The 19,063-nt window shown below is 52.9% G+C and overlaps 1 protein-coding gene across 3 annotated transcripts; it reads right to left on the bottom strand.

Annotated features, from left to right (window-relative positions):
• Positions 1-1,851: 1,851 nt before the first annotated feature.
• COPZ2 (COPI coat complex subunit zeta 2) lies at positions 1,852-11,996 on the bottom strand. 3 transcript variants are annotated; one of them, XM_060081476.1, is made up of 9 exons: positions 11,871-11,996; positions 11,060-11,134; positions 8,887-8,968; positions 8,131-8,222; positions 7,640-7,695; positions 6,874-6,951; positions 4,807-4,858; positions 4,165-4,203; positions 1,852-2,200 (listed from the first exon to the last, which is right to left on the bottom strand). In XM_060081476.1, exons 1-9 carry the CDS (start codon positions 11,979-11,981, stop codon positions 2,153-2,155), a joined length of 633 nt encoding a protein of 210 aa, XP_059937459.1. In that variant the 5' UTR covers positions 11,982-11,996; the 3' UTR covers positions 1,852-2,152. The 3 variants fall into 3 exon arrangements, with proteins under 3 accessions (XP_059937459.1, XP_059937460.1, XP_059937462.1); XM_060081477.1 differs by lacking the exon at positions 4,165-4,203; XM_060081479.1 differs by lacking the exons at positions 4,165-4,203; positions 4,807-4,858.
• Positions 11,997-19,063: the final 7,067 nt, after the last annotated feature.

Genomic DNA, 19,063 nt, shown 5'->3' with positions numbered 1-19,063 from the left:
ACAAAGAGCGAGGACACCTCTCTGGTGGCCTCCCCGCATTGCCATGCCCCCTCGGCTCCTTCCTCCTAACCCCGTACTGTCCCCTGTGTGGGCGAGGGGTTCGGACGGCCCTTGGGTAGGGAGCGCGTGAAAGCCACCTCGCTCCAGCAGTGCCCGCTCCTGAGTCCGGCTCTGCGGAAACTGTTGTAAATAACCTTTCAGGGCCTCGGTGTGCCTCTCGGTAAAATGGGGAAGCACCGCATAGTCCACAGCATTAGGTGAGCCAGTTTGTGTGATGGCCGGGCCTTCCCATTCCAGTCCCTGCACTACTGGACTTGCAGGACCCGGGAGGGCGCGACCGGTTTGCTAGGAAGCGAATTTGCCCCTCCGGTTCTTGCGGTCGTTTAGAGGCGGTGGATGGAGCCGGGCACCGGATAAGGCCGAACATTCGCCAAAGTATTTCTGGAAAATTTCTCATTTCCCGTCGCCACAATGGCCCCCGAACTCGACAGCATTTAATTGCATACTCTTTTTTTCCCTTTCGGAGTTGCATTATTTGGTGGAATGGTTGTGTACAGAGTGTTTATAATCTGTTTACATAACTGTATATTTATCATTTTCTCTAATTGCAAAAGCATGCCCATTATAAATATCCAGTTCTGGAGAATTTTATAATGTAGGACGTGATAACCCGCAGGGACTGCCTCTACTAACACCCAGGGTTCGCCACTTTCTTTCAGCAGCGTCACACTGAAATTCGTGAGCCATAGCTGGAGGAGAGCTCGCAGGGCGTACCCAGCCCGCTGGTTGCTAGAGCAACGCCCTGTCTCCGCGTTTAGGAGGCCAGCGATTAACTCGCGGGAGCAGGGGGTCGGTCCCCTCCCTAGGGGCGGAGTTAGCAGGGGGAGCAAGACCCGGCGGGAGCGCGTTTCCCACCTATCCCTCCAGGTGGCGCTATAGGATCGTGGATAAGGTCCTGGGAATGGGCTCCCCGCGGCGGGGGGCGCCGAGGGGCGGAGCCAGGGCGGGGCGTAGGCTTGCGTTGCAGCTACCTAGGGATTGGAGGGAAACGAGCTGTCCCGGAAACGTTAGACACTCTCGGGGACTTCTGTACGTGACGCAGAAAGTGTATATGTCGGAGAAAGAAAGGGAGAAAGGGGCGGTTCTAGAACGGGGAGACAAAAGGAGAGTCGTGTCCCCCGAAAGTCACTCCATCCTTCCCATTTGCCTGTAGAATGCCCCTCCGCCCGTCTCCCCCTTTGGACCTGCAATTCTTCACACCCTCGAGCACACTGGGTGCTCTGGGCACAAATACAAGGCGGGAGCTGGCCGGTGCCTCCGCACCCCTGGTATCTGGGCCTAGCCATGGCAAGCTTGCAGGGCTCTAGTGCCCAGGGTGTAAGCCCGCAGAGGAAGTCCGCGGCAATTTCCCAGGCAAGCCAAGAAAAACAGGCGCGCTGTTCCTCAGTTTGTCCAGAGGAAACCTTACGCCCTTCCCTCCTGGAGGCTGAGAATGGAAAAAGCGAGGCGAAGAATCCCAGCGGGGCCACCACGTGTGTACCATCTTGTGCTCTCCTTTCCCCCGCAAACGCACCATTCCTCCCATTGTGACTCTTCTACCCTGTCACACAATCATAACCAGCCCTCCACACCACATATAGGGCCCCAGCATCAGTGTCGCACCCCCTCACTGTGTTAAATTGTCTCCTCTCCCTTGACCCACCCTTCTCCCCAGTCACACAACCACAAGGATACACCCTGGAACTGGGCATCCAGGAGATGAGCCCCCCAGAGTGCAGAAGTCCTTATCAGAACACACCCACCCCCCCACACACACACACTTCCCAGGTCCAGAGAGAAAGAGACCACTGGCAGGAGACAAAAGCAGGTTTATTTGGGCTCTGGGGCCAGGGATGCCTAGGGTCTGAGTTAAGGCAGCTCAGCGGGTTCTGAAGGCCCAAAGAGCAGGCCAGGACAGTGAGAAGGGGTGACTCAGTGTTGAAGCCAAACCTCTGCCTCTCAGAGTCCCTGGCCGGAGACCTCGAGTCAGTTCTGGGAAGGCCTGGGGATATAGAGGTGGGGGGGGGGGGTCTCCGGTGTCCCCTGGGATCTTTGTGCCTTTGCCAGGATTGGGGGAATGGTCTGGGGGCAGGGAGCCTTGAATGCACAGCCTTCATTTCAGTAACGACCATTTAATCTGTTCCTTGGCAGACTGAAGAACCTGGGTGGGGCGGGGGTGTGCAAGGTTGAGAGAATTACTGGGGAGGAATGACAAGTACATTGACGCAGCAATGGGACGGGGGAGGGGCGGGGGTCTGTAGCCGCTCTCTCCGTGTCCTTACCACCCCCGGTCACTAGGTGGCGGCAGCTCACCGCCGCCTGCCGTAAGCGGGGCCGGGCCGTCAAGATGGGAAGAGTGGCCGTCACTGGCTGCAGCCAACAAGCAGCCCAGGCCAGGGCCTGCCCAGCCCCCTGGCTCCCGCACCCGCAGCCCTGGGTGTGGCAGCGGCCGACTCCCCACACCATGCCGTTCAAGCTCCCGCCCACAGTGCCACGTCCAGGCAGAGACGGGCCCAGGCCCGGCACTTCCTGTGCGCAGACACCTCAGCAACCCCCTAGCTCTGGCTTTGGCTGGCAGTAGGTGCTCAACACCCCACTGCAACCCGCTGCTGATGTGGTACAGCTGGCAAAGGGCTCTTGGGCAGAGACTGTGCGGAGGGTCACCCGCACTCAGACGCGTTCACTCTTAACATCCTGCTGAGGAAACTGCCTCAGCCTCATGTTTACACAGATCCACACGACTGCGCACACACCATGCCAACATGGTGGGGACCCCAGGTGTGTCCCTCAGGTTGTCCCTCCAGCCATCAAGCCTCAGTCCCTTTCGAAGAAGGTCCGTCCCACACTGTATGTCCCTTCCTCCTGCCCACTCCCCCTCCTCTCTCAGGGACAGCCTGGCCCTGGAGCTCTCCCGCTTCTCTCGGCAAAAATCTTTCTCCTCGTTTCACCTCCCATTCACCACCTGCAGCTTCCTCGGTTTTTTTACTCAAGAATTCCATTAAAAGTGCTGTGTCTTCATTCTTTCCCCCTTTGGAAAACAGGATCTATGCCAAGAGCTCTCCATGCGTTAGCTCATCTAATTCTCATAATAACTCTATGAGGAGTGTCCTGGGATTATGTGAGGCCCAGAGAAGTTGAGTAACTTGCCCTAGGCCACCCAGCTTGTAGGCGATAAGGCACAACATACATCCTGGGATGACTCACACCTGCACTCCTGTTCTTATCTGCTCTGCTCATTGCTCCGTAACCTCTTTAGCCCTGACAATTGCCACGCGGCTGCATTCATCTCAGCAGGGTAGGAGGAGGCACTGGGAGCTGGGCAGAGGGAGAGGCCGTGTGAGCACAAAGGGCAGGCACAGGAAAGTGGGCACCACACCTGGAGCCCCACACGGCATGGTACAGGCCCATCTGAGCTTGGGCCACTGCCGCAGGAGGTAGTTAGTGGCAGGGCAGGAAGCTCCATAAAAGCAGGATTAGTCTGGGCAGACAGACCTGCGGGCAGACAGAACGGAGGTCAAGTTTGACAAGCAGGAAGTTTGCACAGCTGGGAAAGCAGTCAAGCCACAGATCCAGAAAGCTCACCCCTGCCCCACATGCACTTCCAGATAGGACAGGGGTACACTTTTCCATAGTCAGGTCACTCGGGGACACGGTGGCAAGTGGTGAGAATTAGATCCCATCATGGATTTAAGGGTCCCTTAACAATCTCAGCGTGGACCCTTAACAGCAGGGGTGAGGGTTTGGAGGAAACTCTATTTGGTATCCTTTCTAGGTTGGGGGAAGCATCAGAGGCCTAAGCCCTCAGATTGCTTTGGGGAACAAGTGACCCAGCCATCTCCAGGGTGGGCAGGTCATCCTGGGTTTTGATCCAACTATACCAAGCCAGGAAGGAGATAAGGTGAACTGCTAGGAAGGTGTCCATCATTTATTAATACCCAGCTCCACATCACCTAGGGGACCCTGGAAGCCTCCACTGACTGTCTCCAAGAGATGGCCTGACACTGTCATCCCTCCCCTCCTGCACCCCTGATTTCGCAGCCTTGATAGCCCCACTGGGTCCCCCTGGGATGCTCCGCTCTCCTCCCACTAACCCTTTTCTGGCCAAGGCAGATGGAGGGGGCCTACCTGGGCCACACTGTGCTCAGTTAAGCCGCTGTCATCCGCCTGCAGGGAAGCAGAGTCAGGGTGGTCAGGCCAGGGCGAGGGTGTTGGGTGAAGAAAGAGAGGCGAGGGAAAGGGGCTTGGGGGTAGTGGCGGCGAACAGATGCAGTGATCAGGGGATCCAGAGCTGCACATGTATCACCACTTAGTGGAAGTCCTAGAGCTTCTTGTTTGGGAGCCCAGGGCCCATCTATGGCACAAGGTGGGTGAGAGAGTGAGGGGGAATAAAGATGAGAGGAAAGGTTTCATCCAGATATGAGAAGCCAAACCGGGCAGGGAGGTTGTATCTATACACCCCCAAGGCCAACCTCAAGGCCAAGGCAGCCACCAGGTGTCTCTGTGAGGATTTATTTATTTCCCCAGTCTGTACTCCCCACCAGGGAGGATGGTGAGGTGTTTGTGATTCTACAGGGGGAGAGGACAGAGATATCTTTTACTAATTGACACTCCTCCAAACCGCTGCTCCCCCAACAAGTGCATCAACCCAGTGGTTGCTTCTGCTAGAGGAGCTTGGGTTCCCACCATCGGGGTTCTGGCAGCCCAGATACAGGGAGGACAGGAGGTGGAGAGGACGGGAGTGAGGTGGGGATGCAGGATGGCTCTTACCCTAAAATTCACTTTCTGGATCACTTGCTGGGGGTCACTCTCCAGAATCACACTACAAGATGAGAGAGAAACCGGGAGGAAAATCAGCCACATGCTTCCCTCTGCCTCCGCTCCCTGCTTAAGCCCTTCCCTTCCCCGCCATATGCTACATTCCCCCTCCAAGGTACCTTCCTGCTGATACTCCTCAAGCCAGAACTCTCCCTCACCACGGAGCACCCTCAGCTCTGATTCTCCCACACTTCACCATCACTGGGCAAACACTTAGAGATCAGGTGAGGGCAGTCCAGTCTAGAACAATCAGGTTGTCAAAAGCAGGGACTCAAAAACTGAGACCTCTAGAAGGTTCACTTCACCTCTGGGTCTAGGGATGGATTCAGATGCAGGGAAGGAAGAGAGGCCCCCCCCAGGGGTCCCTATCTTGTTTCACTATTATTTTATGCCACAGGGTCATGCCATACATGAAAGAAATGGAACTCCAAAAATCAGAATCTACAGACCCAGTTATGGAGGCTTTCCTCGGCTAGTTGACACTCTTTCATGATGTCCTGGGGGTGTTCTGAAGCCATGTGTGGGTGTGTGCGGGGGTGAGAGCCAGTCACTGTGGGTAGGTTAGGGCCCATGGGGACTGAGTGACTGCTCCTCCTCACCCAGTGAGGCTCCTCCAGGGCAGAAGGAATTGAACAAACATTTCTTGAGAGCCTCTCCCAGGCCCATCTCCCAGGGGCACTTGCAGCCCCCGATCCCTCACCAGGGGTCCTTTAGACAGAGCAACCTAGGCCAAGGCTCCAGTTCAGGTGTTACCTCCACTGACACGTCCCTGATTTTCACTGGAGGGAAACTGTGAGCCCCTCAGGGGGCAGAAACTGGGCCTTCTAGGGGCACAGACTGGAAGCTGATAAAGCTTACACCCTCCCTTGTGAAGGTCCTTCCAAGGCCCTGCACCTCATTTTGTATTTGTAATTGTGTGTGTGTGTGTGTGTGTGTGTGTGCTTTGCTTTCCTTAAAGACCGTCTACCAAGTTGTATATACAAATTGTATATTCCACAAAACCTGGTTTTATTCCCCTCACTCTTGGGTCCTAGCAATTAGCACAAGGCCTTGCAGCAGCAGCAGCAGCAGGCAGTCAATAGCTATAGAGGAAAGGAGGGAGGAGGAAGGAGGGAGGAAGCCCACAGTACCCCACCTCCCAGAGCCCCTGTCCCCGAGCAGTGTGGTACAGTGCTGTGGAAAGAGCACAATCTCTGGAAACACACACAGGTTTTAGATCTTGGCCCTGCCACTCCCTAGCCATGTGACCTTGGGGACTTGAACCTCTGAGCCTCTGTTTCCTCATCTATTAAATGGATGGAATGACAGAGGCCTGTGGATGTCTTTCAGGTGATCCGCTTCTATTACCCTTTGCCCCAGAGCCAGAACTTTTTTTTTTCCCTGAATATTGTGCCGCCCCCATGGAAATTCACTAACCAACCCTTCTCGTAAGAGTTCCCACTCTCCTAAGACTATAATCTTATGCCAATAGTAGGAAACATTTATTGAAGGAAAACCATGCGCTTCACTTGCATCACCTTATTTAATCCCACACTCTTTAAGGCAGTTCCCTCACTGTCTCCATTTGAAAGATGGAGAAAGTAAGGAAAGTAAGTAACTGGCCCAGGTCACGCGTCTAGTTGGTGTTGGAATGAAGCTCTAAGAGCAGGAGGTGTAGCAGCAGCAGGGCTCGGCCTGAAGGAAGTCTTCCCAGGAAGGGGCAAGTATCTGTGCTGCCTGCTTATCCTGGGCACTGGAAACCAAACCAGCGCCCCAAACCCTGCCTAGTCAACAGTCAGCCAGAGTTGGACATCAGATTACTTTCTTGTGTGCTTCTCTTTGGCTAACATTGAAGTCAACCTCCATCCTCATGAGTGGGGTGGGGGGGATGGGACACCGGCAATCTGCTGGGGGAAGGGAGGGAGAAGTGGGCCAGAGAGCCAACAGTGTGCTGGGTGCAACCTAGAGCTGATGACTTTCAAGGGCACCTCCCGCTGTGAGTGTCCCTGACCAGCCCCTCTTCCCTCCCCTCCTCCTCACCCGCCATCCACAATCTCGTCCAGCACCAGAAAGGCTCCGTCCATGTTCTCCAGCAACCAGCGCTTCTCCACGTTCTTCCTGGAGGCAGACACATCTCTGGAACCTCCCCACGGCCAGGAGAAGCCGGGCCCCTGCCTAGGTGAGGCGGACCCGCTCTCTCCGAAGATTGCCTTATTTCCCACCGCCAATCCCCCGCACAAGCACAGGGAAGGAGAATGTCAAGGGCAGTGAGGGCAGCACCTGGGCAAGGGGTCCCTGCCCAGAGCACGGGTCTGCTCCCTTAAGCTCCCCTTGCCCACCGCCCTCACACTTTGAGCAGGGACCCTGTGCCCACCCTTAAGCATTTCATAGCACTTCAGGTGCTATAGCCTTACTGTAGTTAATTGTGTCGACTGTGAACATTTATTTTTAGGTTATCTGCATTTGGTTTACCCAGGCCACGTTCACTGGGGTAGATACCAGATCACTGAATGGGGGTGGAGGGAAAATCACCCTGAGCTTCAAGTCAAAAGACCTGAGTTTGAATCTCCGCTCTGATATAAATAGCTTGTAAATTCAGGCAAATCACTTAGCTTCTCTAGACCTCATTTTCTGGCCATACCATTGCTTGATCAGGTAAAGGGCAGGGTCCTTGCAGAAGGATGCTCTGGCTCCAGCCTTAGTCTTGTGGGGACTTCAGGAGAAAAGCAGGGAGGAAGGGTCCCGCCTCTGTGATGTACCAAGGTCTGGGGAATGGGAGCCTTGGAGGATAGAGGACCTCACTCACCTTAACACATGGTTCAGGGACTCAAACAGGCAGGTAAGAACAGACATGAGCATCAGCTGGGGGTGAGGAGATAATGGGGGGGAGGAAAACGAGAGAGCTTGAGGTTGAGAAGGCCAAAAGGAGACCTCAGAGCCTGACTGTGTGGGCAGCTGTCCCTCTTCAGAGAGGACATGGCTGGAGCCTGACTGCAGTTTGACCTGAGAGGACCCCTCCCCTCCCCATGTTTGGGTTGGAAGCACTGGAGCGCCTGCTGTGGGACACTGAGTACATCCTTCTCCAGTGATGTTTAAGACACAGAGGCTCTCTGCAGAGGACTCCATTTCTGGTACCCAAGGAATCTAAGGAACACCATGGATATGCACTGTTCCAGAAAGAACCATTCTGGCTGCTCCCAGTTCCCCAGAGTCTAGAAGGAGGGGTACCAGTGGTGAGCCTCCCAGCTTCTACCCCAGAATCCAAGCCTCCTTGTCACTCCAACCTCCTGAATTCACCTCGTTCTCGTAGGATGAGCCCACCACATACAGGAAGAGGTCAATGCTGCTCTTGTAGACGATGGTCATGCCCCCGAAAAATGCAATCTCACCTAGAAGAGCAGGGGGCGGTCTCAGTTCTGGTCACCTCTGCCTGGCCCCTCCTCCCCGTCTCCAGCTCTGCGCCTCTTGCCCTAGTTCCTTCTTCCCCGTCCAGAGAACCCTTGCAAAGGAAATTCCCTGGTGGTCCAGTGGTTAGGACTCCCACGCTTTCACTGCCAAGGGCCCGGGTTCAATCCCTGGTCAGGGAATTAAGATCCCACAAGCTGTGAGGCCAAACAAACAAAGAACCCTTGCAAAGACTAGCACCCTTGGAAAGACACACTAGGGACACTACCATTAGGCTACTCTGTGTCCCTCCCCCCACCCTCTACTCCATTCCTAGCACCTGACGGACTCATTCTAAGAAGTCAACAAACCTAGTTCAAGGCTGACCTTTCACCCGCCATATGCAAAGCCTAAGACCAGCCCCAGGCGGGCCCCTTCCACTGAGAGAAGTCCGGGCATGCCGTAAGCAGGAAGGGGGTGTTGAGAGGGCGGGGAGTGAAGGCTCACCGGAAGAAGAGAGAAGAGAACAGCTGGGAAGGAGAGGAAAAAGCACCTCTGAAGAAAAGGGAATGGCCTGTGGGTGTGTGAGGCCGACGGGGACAGATGTGTCCAGATGAAGATGACGGTGTGCATCTGAAAGTTCTGCACGAGCGAAAGGCGTACACTTACTGTCAGTCCGGCTGGTCTTGTTGAAGACATTTTTCTCGAAGGCTATCTGCTCCTTCATGGAGGGGAATGTGTCATCGTAATACTAGGTGAAAGGGAAGGAGAAAAGGTGACAGCTGTTCCACAGAGCTTCCTCCCTGGATGGGTGGCAGGGAATGGTGGGTGCTGGCCAAGCGGGACCCTGCTACCATGCCCCATCTTCTCTTGACTGCCCTCTAGGCCCATCTGCTCACTGTTTCCCCATAAACACAAATTCTGAGCAAAGAAAGTCATAAAAAGTAGAGGAGGGCTTCCCTGGTGGCGCAGTGGTTCAGAGTCTGCTTGCCGATGCAGGGGACACGGGTTCGTGCCCCGGTCCGGGAAGATCCCACATGCCGCAGAGCGGCTGGGCCTGTGAGCCATGGCTGCTGAGCCTGCACGGCCGGAGACTGTGCTCCGCGGCACGAGAGGCCACAGCAGTGAGAGGCCCACGTACCGCAAAAAAAAAAACAAAAAAAACAAAAAAAAAGTAGAGGAATTTTGAGGCCTTCTTGTGGAGTCCTGTCCCGATTTCTTTTTTTTTTTTTTTTTTTAAGATGTTGGGGGTAGGAGTTTATTAATTTAATTTATTTATTTTTGCTGTGTTGCATCTTCGTTTCTGTGCGAGGGCTTTCTCTAGTTGTGGCAAGCGGGGGCCACTCTTCATCGCGGTGCGCAGGCCTCTCACTATGGCGGCCTCTTGTTGCAGAGCACAGGCTCCAGACGCGCAGGCTCAGTAGTTGTGGCTCACGGGCCCAGCTGCTCCGTGGCATGTGGGATCTTCCCAGACCAAGGCTCGAACCCATGTCCCCTGCATTAGCAGGCAGATTCTCAACCACTGCGCCACCAGGGAAGCCCCTGTCCTGATTTCTTGAAGGCCTTTGTACATTCCGCAGAGGTGCAGCGTGCTAAAGACTGCGGTGGTCAGTGGGCCACACTGTTTCTACACTAACCTGAGTCTACAGGAAAGAAGGCAGAGCCAGGGGCCTTTTAACACAATAATATCACAGCAGCTACTTTATTATCCACATTATATGGATGTGGAAACTGAGGCGTGAAGTCAGGTAACTTCCCTGACATCTCACAGTTGTAAGGGACGGAGCTGGGATTGAACACCAATGATGGTCTGACTTCAGACAGGGTTATGGTGAAGATGAAATATCTAAGGGAAAGTTCCTGGCACACACTGCCTAATTAAGTCAACGCTGCTTTGTTTGGGTTTGATGAGACTCTCTCTCTGACTCAGTTCCTGCATCTGAACATGGATGTGATCTGCTGGGAGGAGGCCCTGGAACTTTTGGTTGCCGAGCCACCTCTGACCAGCTGCGGCAAGAGATGGTCAGCTCAGCTTTCAATTTTCTGAATGTGGATTTTGCCACTTAGTACCCCATCTGCAGGCAAATTAGCAGTCTCCCTGCTGGCCACTGCTGTGGTGAACAAGCTCCTTTCAATGTCATGAAGTCAAAAAGTTTCAACCCATACAAACGAAAAATCTATAATGCATTTCGTAGCTACTTTAGGTACCATAGCCCTACTATAGTTAACTGCGTTGATGGTAGACATTTATTTTTGGATTATTCTAGTTTGGTTTATCCTGGCCATGTTCACTAGCATAGATGCCAGATAGTTGAATAGTTGGTGCAGTGAAAACCACCCTCCTGAGCTTCAGGTCAAACTACCTGAGCTTGGATCTGTGTTCTGATATTACTACCTGTGACCACAGGCAACTCTTTTCGCTTCTCTAGACTGCATTTTCCTCATTTGTGAAATGAAAGAGGTGGATTATATAGTCTCTAAAATCTTGTCTGGTTCTAAATCCTTAGTGTTTACCAAGCTGTAGAAGAAAAGTGGAGGTTACTTGTTCAGAATTTGGGGACTAGGACTCCGGGGTCCCAGGCCCGTGGAAAAGATGGTGAGAAGACATTTTAGGGAACATTTGAGAAACAGAGGAGACAGCCCCACCCTTTCAGGGGCCAGCAGTCTGACAGGCAGGAGGATGGACAGAATGGCCTTTGGAGGGGTCTCAGCTGAGGTGCTCTGAGTCGCAGAGCCCACAGTGGGGTCCCTCCTGCCAGGAGAGGCAGCTGGGTGGGGACTTCTGTTCTTGGGCCTGTGGCACAGTGTCTTCAGGGGCCCTCCGGTGAGGGTGGGAGGTTACCTTGGCCAGCAGGCGGTGTCCGTCATTATCCAGGATGAAGACAGCCTTGATGGTGTAGAGGGAAGGTTCCTGCAACTGACACGGGGCGGGGTGGGGGGGAGAGCTCCGTTGGCCCCTAACTCAGGGCAGACCCCCTGTCATTGGCTCTACGGGACCTGACGGTCCCAAGAGTCAATCCTCAGGCTCCAGCAACCCCAACCCCAAAGGTCCACAGCTGGTTCCGGCCCAACCCTGTGCCACATGGGCCACTCGGGTGCCCGCTCCCCTCCCAGGCAGATGGTCCACTGCAGGCCCCGGGTGGGCGCTGTGCCCACTGGGTGCGGAAGGTCCGTCCGGGCCCAAGTTCTGTCATGCACTGACTGCTCCAGAGCCCGAGTCGGAGTGTATCACAGAACCTGGGCCGGGGGGACAGCGGCGCCGAGCCTCCTTCTCCAGCGGCCAGCGGCCAGCGGCCGAGGCTGGACCCGCGCTCTCCGCGCGCCCCCAGCCCCCGGCCCGTCGGACTCCAGAAGCACGCACGTCAGCCCGAGGCCCGGGGCGGCCCCACGGCGGCCCCGCGGCTCCCTAACCCTCCGGGAGAATCGCAATCCAGCCCCGCCGAGCCGTCCCCCCGCCCGCGCCGACTGCTCCAGAACTTCGCCCAAGCGGACGCCAGACCGGCCTCCTCCCGACTCCGCGCGGAGGAACTTTTCTGCCTGCGCGGGCGCCGCCCCTCCCCGGCTGGTTCGGGCGGCACCAAGTTCCCCAGCGCCCAGCGGGCGACTTGTGAGCTGGTGCCGCCCGCTCGGCCCCCGTGCCGCCCGCTCCGTACCCGCAGCCCCGCGGGCTCCCGGCCTCGGGCGGGCGGCGCCGGGCCCCCGGCCGGGGCGGCCGCGGCCCCCTCCCCCGGGTGCGGACGTGGCCAGGCCTCCGGCCGCTGCATTCCGCTCGCTGCCTCGCGCTGACAGCGCCGCCCCACCCCGCCCCGCGCCCCCCGGGGCCGCCGCCCGCTCCTCCCCGGCAGCCGCCGGCCTCGCGTCCGCCCCTCTCTGCCCGTCTGCGCGTGTCCTTCCTTTCCCCGCGGCCCTTCCCTCCTCGCCCTCCCTCCTCTCCTCTCCGTTCCCGCCCTCTCCGCCTTGCGCCCACACCCCAGCGCTCCTTCCCCCACCTCTCCTTCCCCTCGCCCCCCTCGACTCCTCAAAGCCCAGAGCTCCCCGCATCCTCCGTTTGTCCCAGGACCGACCCCTCTTTCCCCTCCTGCCTTCTCTCTGACTGTGGGTTTGCTTTGCACCGACGTCCGCAGGCTGTCCTGAGGCCAGCAGAAAACAGGCAAAATCCAGTTTGTCTTTTGACTCCTGGTAGGTACCGTTGGGACAAATACATCAGGTCCTCCTTTGGGTCTCAGAGACAGGTTCTAGCAGTGGGAGCAGTGGGAGCAGAGACCCCTCTGCCTAGAAGAGTTTCTCCCACTCCTCTCACGCGACTTGGGTCAGGGAGCCATGGCGCCCGGACGCTGTGGCAGAAGTCTCCCAAGACACAGACACGACACAATCTGAAACAAGACCGATGCCTAGCAGCACAAAGGCTCCACCAGTGAATGGCATCAGGCTCTGCCATGCTTTGGTTCCTTTGCCCTAAGTACACCAGAGGACAAGCTTTAGCTTCAGCATCCTCAAGGCCAGTGGGAAATTCACATTCCAACGGTACAGAGTTTACAGTACTTACCCATTTACCCATCACAATACCAGGCATGCATTTTACCCTTAAGACTTTTCACGTACATTATCTAATATAACTTACGTCTGTGAGATAGGTGTTCTCATCCCCATTTTAAGCAAAGGGAGACTCAGAGTTTGTGTGATCTTTCAAGATCCTTCAGCTAATCAATAGTTGAATGGAGGTGGAACCCAGAAATTCAGACTAAGAATTTCTTCTCCATTCTTCTCTTCAGGTCTTTTTTTTTTTTTTTTTTTTTTTTTGCCGTACGCGGGCCTCTCACTGTCGTGGCCTCTCCCGCTGCGGAGCACAAGCTCCGGACGCGCAGGCTCAGCGGCCATGGCTCACGGGCCCAGCCGCTCCGCGGCATGTGGGATCCTCCCAGACCAGGGCACGAACCCGTGTCCCCTGCATCGGCAGGCGGACTCTCAACCACTGCGCCACCAGGGAAGCCCGAAAACCATGTTTTATGCGCTATACAAATATTTGAGTACTTCCTATGTGCCAGTTACTTTTTTAGTCACTGCGACGCAACAATAGCCAAAGTAAACAAAATCTTTGCTCTCATGGAGCTTATTCAAGTGTTTGTGTGTGTGTGTTTGTGCATGCATTTCTGTGCAAGACATAATATGCAGATAAATGAATAAAATTGATATTTGAATTGCTGATAAGCACTATGAAGAAAAATAGATCAGGAATGGGTATCAGGAATGTGAGGGGTTGGGGAGAGGCAGGGAAAAATGCCATTTTCATTAGGGTCATTTGAGAAAGCCTTCAAGAAGGTGACATTTGAACAAAGAGCTGAAGGAAGTGAGGGGGCGAGCCACACGTGTCTGAGGAAATGTCTACTGAACCTCTTTTTATGATGATTTAGAAGGCACATCTGAATATTCCCTGCAGGCTACCAGAGTTATAATAATGAACATTAATCAATGCTATTTGGTATAATGGAGGAAAAGACAGTATTTTAATTGTTTGGATTCCAGATCATCAGAAGTTATGTCAATGGTCATGCCGGCTCAATGTTATTAAAAATACTGATTTGGGGCTTCCCTGGTGGCACAGTGGTTAGGAATCTGCCTGCCAAGGCAGAGGACACAGCTTCGAGCCCTGGTCCAGGAAGATCCCATGTGTCGCGGAGCAGCTAGGCCCGTGGGCCACAACTACTGAGCCTGCGCTCTACAGCCTGCAAGCCACAGCTACTGAGCCCGTATGTGCCATGATTACTGAGGCCCGCGTGCCTGGAGCCGGTGCTCCGCAGCAAGGGAGGCCACCGCAGTGAGAAGCCCACGCACTGCAGCGAAGAGTGGCTCCCACTCGCTGCAGCTAGAGAGAGCCCGCGTGCAGCAAAGACCCAAAGCAGCCAAAAATAAAATAAATTTTTAAAAATACTGATTTGATTATTTCGATGCTTTAATATTTCTGTGAGCTAGTCCATTATTAGCTCATATTTACAACGACAGCACCAAAAAGCCTCCAGGGGCATTTCCTAGCCTCTGTGTAGTGAATGGTACCCACAGTGGGAGAGGGTCAGCTTGCAGAAGGAGAGGAAGACCTGGGAAGACAGGGGACTTAGAGAGCAGGAGTGGCTCTGGAGAGAGGAGGGGGAGGAGTTAGTTACAGGAGAGTGGCTGAGAGGCACTGAGTCGGGCAGAGGGGCTGGGGATGAGAGAGAAGGCCAGGGAAGGAAGCTTAGGAACCGCAAAATCCTCAGCACCACCACCGCCGCCACCGGGGTTGCTATCGTTATAATCATCAGGATCGCTTTACAGCTTAAGTGCCCTGGTGAATAAGTAAATCCAGAGTACTCAAGTTGAACTTTTCAAGGAAGAGATTTCCTCCTATGATGGCTCCTTCCCAAACTCCCTCAACAGAGACCCCAGGACTCCTTTCCCTCCTCAGGGTCCCCCAACCTGGGGTGCCCCTTTAATGGGGATTCTGTGTAAACGTACAAGTTCAGTGTGCACGGTGTCAGGACAATGTCCCCCACAGAGCACAGCCTTACAGTGTAACGCTGGCAGCACTTGGGAAGCCTGCAAGTGCAGCAGAAAATAAGCTGCTGGTGAGCTTCTCAGAAGGAGGAAGCCAGAGCTGGGTTCAAAAAGAAAGCCGCTTGCTGTATCCCTGTTCCCTCCTTCCTTGAGAAGGGGCGGGGTGCCCTGGGAGGAGGTGCTGTGCGCATCTCTAAGCAGCTGGGGTCTGTGGAGAAGCTGGACGCAGAATTGGTCCTAAACACACACACACACACACACACACACACACACACACACGTCTCTGCCCTTTGGAGTCTCCAGGAGGTTAGTGATTCAAATAGGTTCCCCTCTGGGCCTTGGTGTATCTTGAAGGTGAGACCATTCCATTTCCTCTGACTCACCCTCCTGCTGCCACATTTCTGGGCTGTCTGTCCTAGGATTTCAGCATCTGTTCTTGTGTGACAAGAAGAAACAGCTCCCTTGGGTAACAGCCTTTCTCTCTCCTTCCTGCTATAATGTCAAGAGGGGGAGGTGTGTGTGCAGTGTGAGGTGTGGTTGTGTGTGCTTGTGGCATCCTCCAGAGAGAAAACGAAAGCTTCCATGCTCCGTCTGCAGGATGAGTTTCCAGTTGACCATCCTAAAGACAGCTCTCATTCCTTCCATGTGTTGTGCTTTCTCTGGGATAACAAGGTTGTAGGGTGGGTGGAGAGAGAGTTGGGCAAGAGAGGGACCTCACGCTTAGCTCTACGCATGCATGAGTGGCTTTATACACAGGATCCGATTTTTAAACTTGGTGAGTATGTATATTGTTATCTCCATTTTAGCTCAGGAGGGCCCAACTAGTCAGTTTTTGAATGCAGCTCTGAGTCCAAAACACCCACTTTCCCCACCTCACAATAGCACCTCACTGACTGTGACATGCCACACTGAGAACTATACAAAGAAAATTACCCAACACTGTTTGGGACAACATGGTGAGACATACAGGACCACTGAGTTCAGCTTCATAAAACGTTACACCAAGACATGAATGACCAAAGAAGCGTTTTCATTGGGCAGGTGCAGGAAGAGAACACGTTAGGACTGAGAAAGGGCACATCCTAAAATCAGGTGGTGATTCTAATCCGTGCTCATGATTACCACTGCTGTTCTTTTTTACTCAACTTGGATTCTTGCCCCAAGCTACTGATTCTCTACTCTGGCTGCATATAGGAATCACCTAAGGAGCTTTTACAAAATCCTGATGTCCAGGGCTGCTCTGTCCAGGGAGACTCTGATTTAATTGGTTGGGGGGTGGGACCTGGGCAAGCCCCCCAGGTGATTCTAATGTGCAGCCAGGGTTTGGAAGCAATCTTCTAAGACAGCCATGGGAGAGGTGCACAGGGAAGAGACTGGCTTGCAGAACCTCTTTTGATGGTTTAATGGTAACAAGCTTGCCAATGATGTTTACCACGTAAGAAAGGGGGTATTGACAGGATGTAATCCTAGAATCTCTCAGAAGGGCTGTAAGGAAATCTCAGGCAGTCATTGTATCCATTCCCCTGGATTAGTTGGAAATTGGAGAGTGAGAAATATTTATATAGATTAACAACATTTAAAAACATTTTTAAAGAAAGGAAAACTAATGGGTGACCAGAATAGCAGAAAGATTGGGTTTCCCCTTAGGGGAAAAAGCAATTCCTGCTATTCCAGAAGAACTCCAAACCACAGCCAGTCTGTCTTCCCACAAGCCCTTCTCCGAGGGTTTCTGGGCAGGAGTCATCATCACAGGATGTTTGGAGGATGGATGTGCCTGCGGACGGCAGCAACAGCTACAGAGGAAGGTGGGTCAACGTCGATATCACTGGGACGCGCAGGATTTCAGTGTAGTCAGCTGGCTTTCTTTTATGACCCCAAATCCCTGTGCATTAGAACTAACCAACTTCCTGGATTCCCACTGCCTTCTCTCCTGAGCAGCCTGGAGCCTCCCTGGCAAGGCCTGGTTCCACTGATGGCTGTCAGCCTCTCCCTCAGGGAGCAAGTGCATGCACTCACTTTTTCCAGTGGTCTTCTCAGTCTGATTTAATGGATATACCAGGACTGATGACACATCAGCATGGGATCTTTCTTTTGCTTCTTGGGTAATTGTCCTCTTAACAGCTGTTCCCGGGAAAGGAGGGTGTGTGTGGGGGGGGGTGGTGCGGGGAGGAGGGTGGCTTCCTGGGTGAAGAAGGACACACCCTGGATTTTACAAGGTTAATCAGTGGGTTCTGGGAAGGAGGCTTACACCTGCTTGGACTTGATCTGGAGCCCTAGACAGAGTGGAAGACGGTCTTTCGATCTCCACTACCTACACAGAGTACTATTAAATATCCTGGGTGCCTACACCCTGCCAGGCCTCACTGCTGGCTGCTGAGATTGTCTCTACGTCTCTGTTCTCCTCGGCCCTTGCAATGGGCTAGCAATTCTTTGTCCTTCCCGTTTTTCTTCCCACCTTCCTGTAACTGCTAAGCAGAAAACTTTTTCTAACTACCCCTAGTCATTTTTCTTTAACCCAATAATACAGTTCCTGATCCAGCTCTCTCCCACTTTACACTCAAATAATTATTATACGCATTTAAACATAGTACTTGAAGTTGGGAGGCAAAAGAAAGGGAACAGGACAGTGTGGGCAAAAGACCTCTCCACACCTCTCCCACCCCTTCTCTAAGGATTTTTTTTTTAAACATCTTTATTGGAGTATAATTGCTTTACAATGGTGTGTTAGTTTCTGCTTTATAAGAAAGTGAATCAGCTATACATATACATATATCCCCACATCTCTTCCCTCTTGCGTCTCCTTCCCACCCTCCCTGTCCCACCCCCCTAGGTGGTCACAAAGCACCGAGCTGATCTCCCTGTGCTATGCGGCTGCTTCCCACTAGCTATCAGTTTTACATTTGGTCGTGTGTATATGTCCATGCCACTCTCTCACTTTGTCCCAGCTTACCCTTCCCCCTCCCCGTATTTCTCTAAGGATTGACATGGAGCCCCTCCTATTCTCAGTGCCTGTAACTCTCTCCACACCCAGGACCCCAGAAAGGAGAGAAAGGAAAGAAGAGGATGGGTAAGAGAACTATCTTAACAAACTTGTGAGTCATTAAAAAGTGACCAAATGAATTTAGGCTTTTAAAGTGATGTGAGAGTATCACATCGTTATCTCCTCAGTGTGGCTGTCCCACCCACAGTTGCCATTTCAGTGAATATTTATCTTGATTTCATGTTAGTCTTATATGTACTACATAACTTTATTTCTCATCCCAGGCACCTGGTACCCTGCTATGCAGCTCAAAAGAAACTTGTAAAGTACAAATGGACTGTCCAAAACACTCAGTTTTGTTGGTGCTAAGGTTCCCTGACTCCCCATAGATAAATGATTGTCCAGTTGTTGTTTTTTCAGAACTGTGTCAAGGTTTAAAATTGTTCTCTATTTGCTGTGTCAAACAGATGGCCACTCTTAGTATGCAATCTCTCCTTCTATCTTCTCAGAATAGTCTTGTATTTTAGCCTGGTAACTTTAGTCTAGTCTTGATATCTTTTAGTGCTATGGTTTAAAAATATTTCCTTCTCAACCCCCTTGATATATTTTTAGAGTTACTGATTACACCTTAATTTCTCCTCTTTTCTTATCCAACAGCAGTATTTACCTTCATGGTCTTATTCAGGGGCTGAATGGTCATCCATTTTTTTAGATATAATATGCCATATCCTTCAAAACCACACCTCCTCCAATTATTGATTTTTGCTTTTAACAGGAACTTTTAATCACAGGCCTGCTTGAGTTCCCCTTCAGTTATTCAGCAAGTACTTTTTATTTATTTATTTTAAAATATTTTATTTTATTTCTTGTATTCTGGCAGCACATGGGCTGGTTCCCCAACCAGGGATCGAACCCTGGCCTCCTCAGTGAAAGCGCAGAATCCTAAGCACTAGCCCACCAGGGAACTTCCATAAAATATTTTACTTATTTATTTGGTAGCACCGGGTCTTAGTTGTGGCAGGCGGGCTCCTTAGCTGTGGCTCGCCAGCTCCTTAGTTGTGGCATGTGAACCCTTATCTGTGGCATGCATGTGGTATCTAGCTCCCTGACCAGGGACTGAACCCAGGCCCCTTGCATGGGAAGTGCAGAGTCTTAACCACTGCGGCACCAGGGAAGTCCCTTATTTATTTTTTAAAGTCGAGATGTTATTTATTTATTTATTTATTTATTTATTTTTGGCCATACTGTGGGCTTGTGGGATCTCAGTTCCCTGACCAGGGATTGAACTCAGGCCATGGCAGTGAAAGTCTGGAATCCTAACCACTAGACCACCAGGGA

Source organism: Mesoplodon densirostris, chromosome 18 (genome assembly GCF_025265405.1).
Source record: "Mesoplodon densirostris isolate mMesDen1 chromosome 18, mMesDen1 primary haplotype, whole genome shotgun sequence".
NCBI lineage: Eukaryota > Metazoa > Chordata > Mammalia > Artiodactyla > Ziphiidae > Mesoplodon > Mesoplodon densirostris.
The sequence above is the reverse complement of the archived record's forward strand: the minus strand, read 5'-3'. Positions and strand labels throughout refer to the sequence as shown.

What these genes read in the sequence shown, in the direction of transcription:
- COPZ2 (XM_060081476.1), bottom strand. Translation starts at nt 11,981, where the DNA reads ATGCAGCGGCCGGAGGCCTGGCCACGTCCGCACCCGGGGGAGGGGGCC. An exon ending in GACGAGATTGTGGATGGCGG is followed by an intron (nt 4,859 to 6,873) that starts GTGAGGAGGAGG and finishes CTCATCTTGTAG; the next exon opens with TGTGATTCTGGAGAGTGACC. An exon ending in TCCAGAAAGTGAATTTTAGG is followed by an intron (nt 4,204 to 4,806) that starts GTAAGAGCCATC and finishes GCTTCCCTGCAG; the next exon opens with GCGGATGACAGCGGCTTAAC.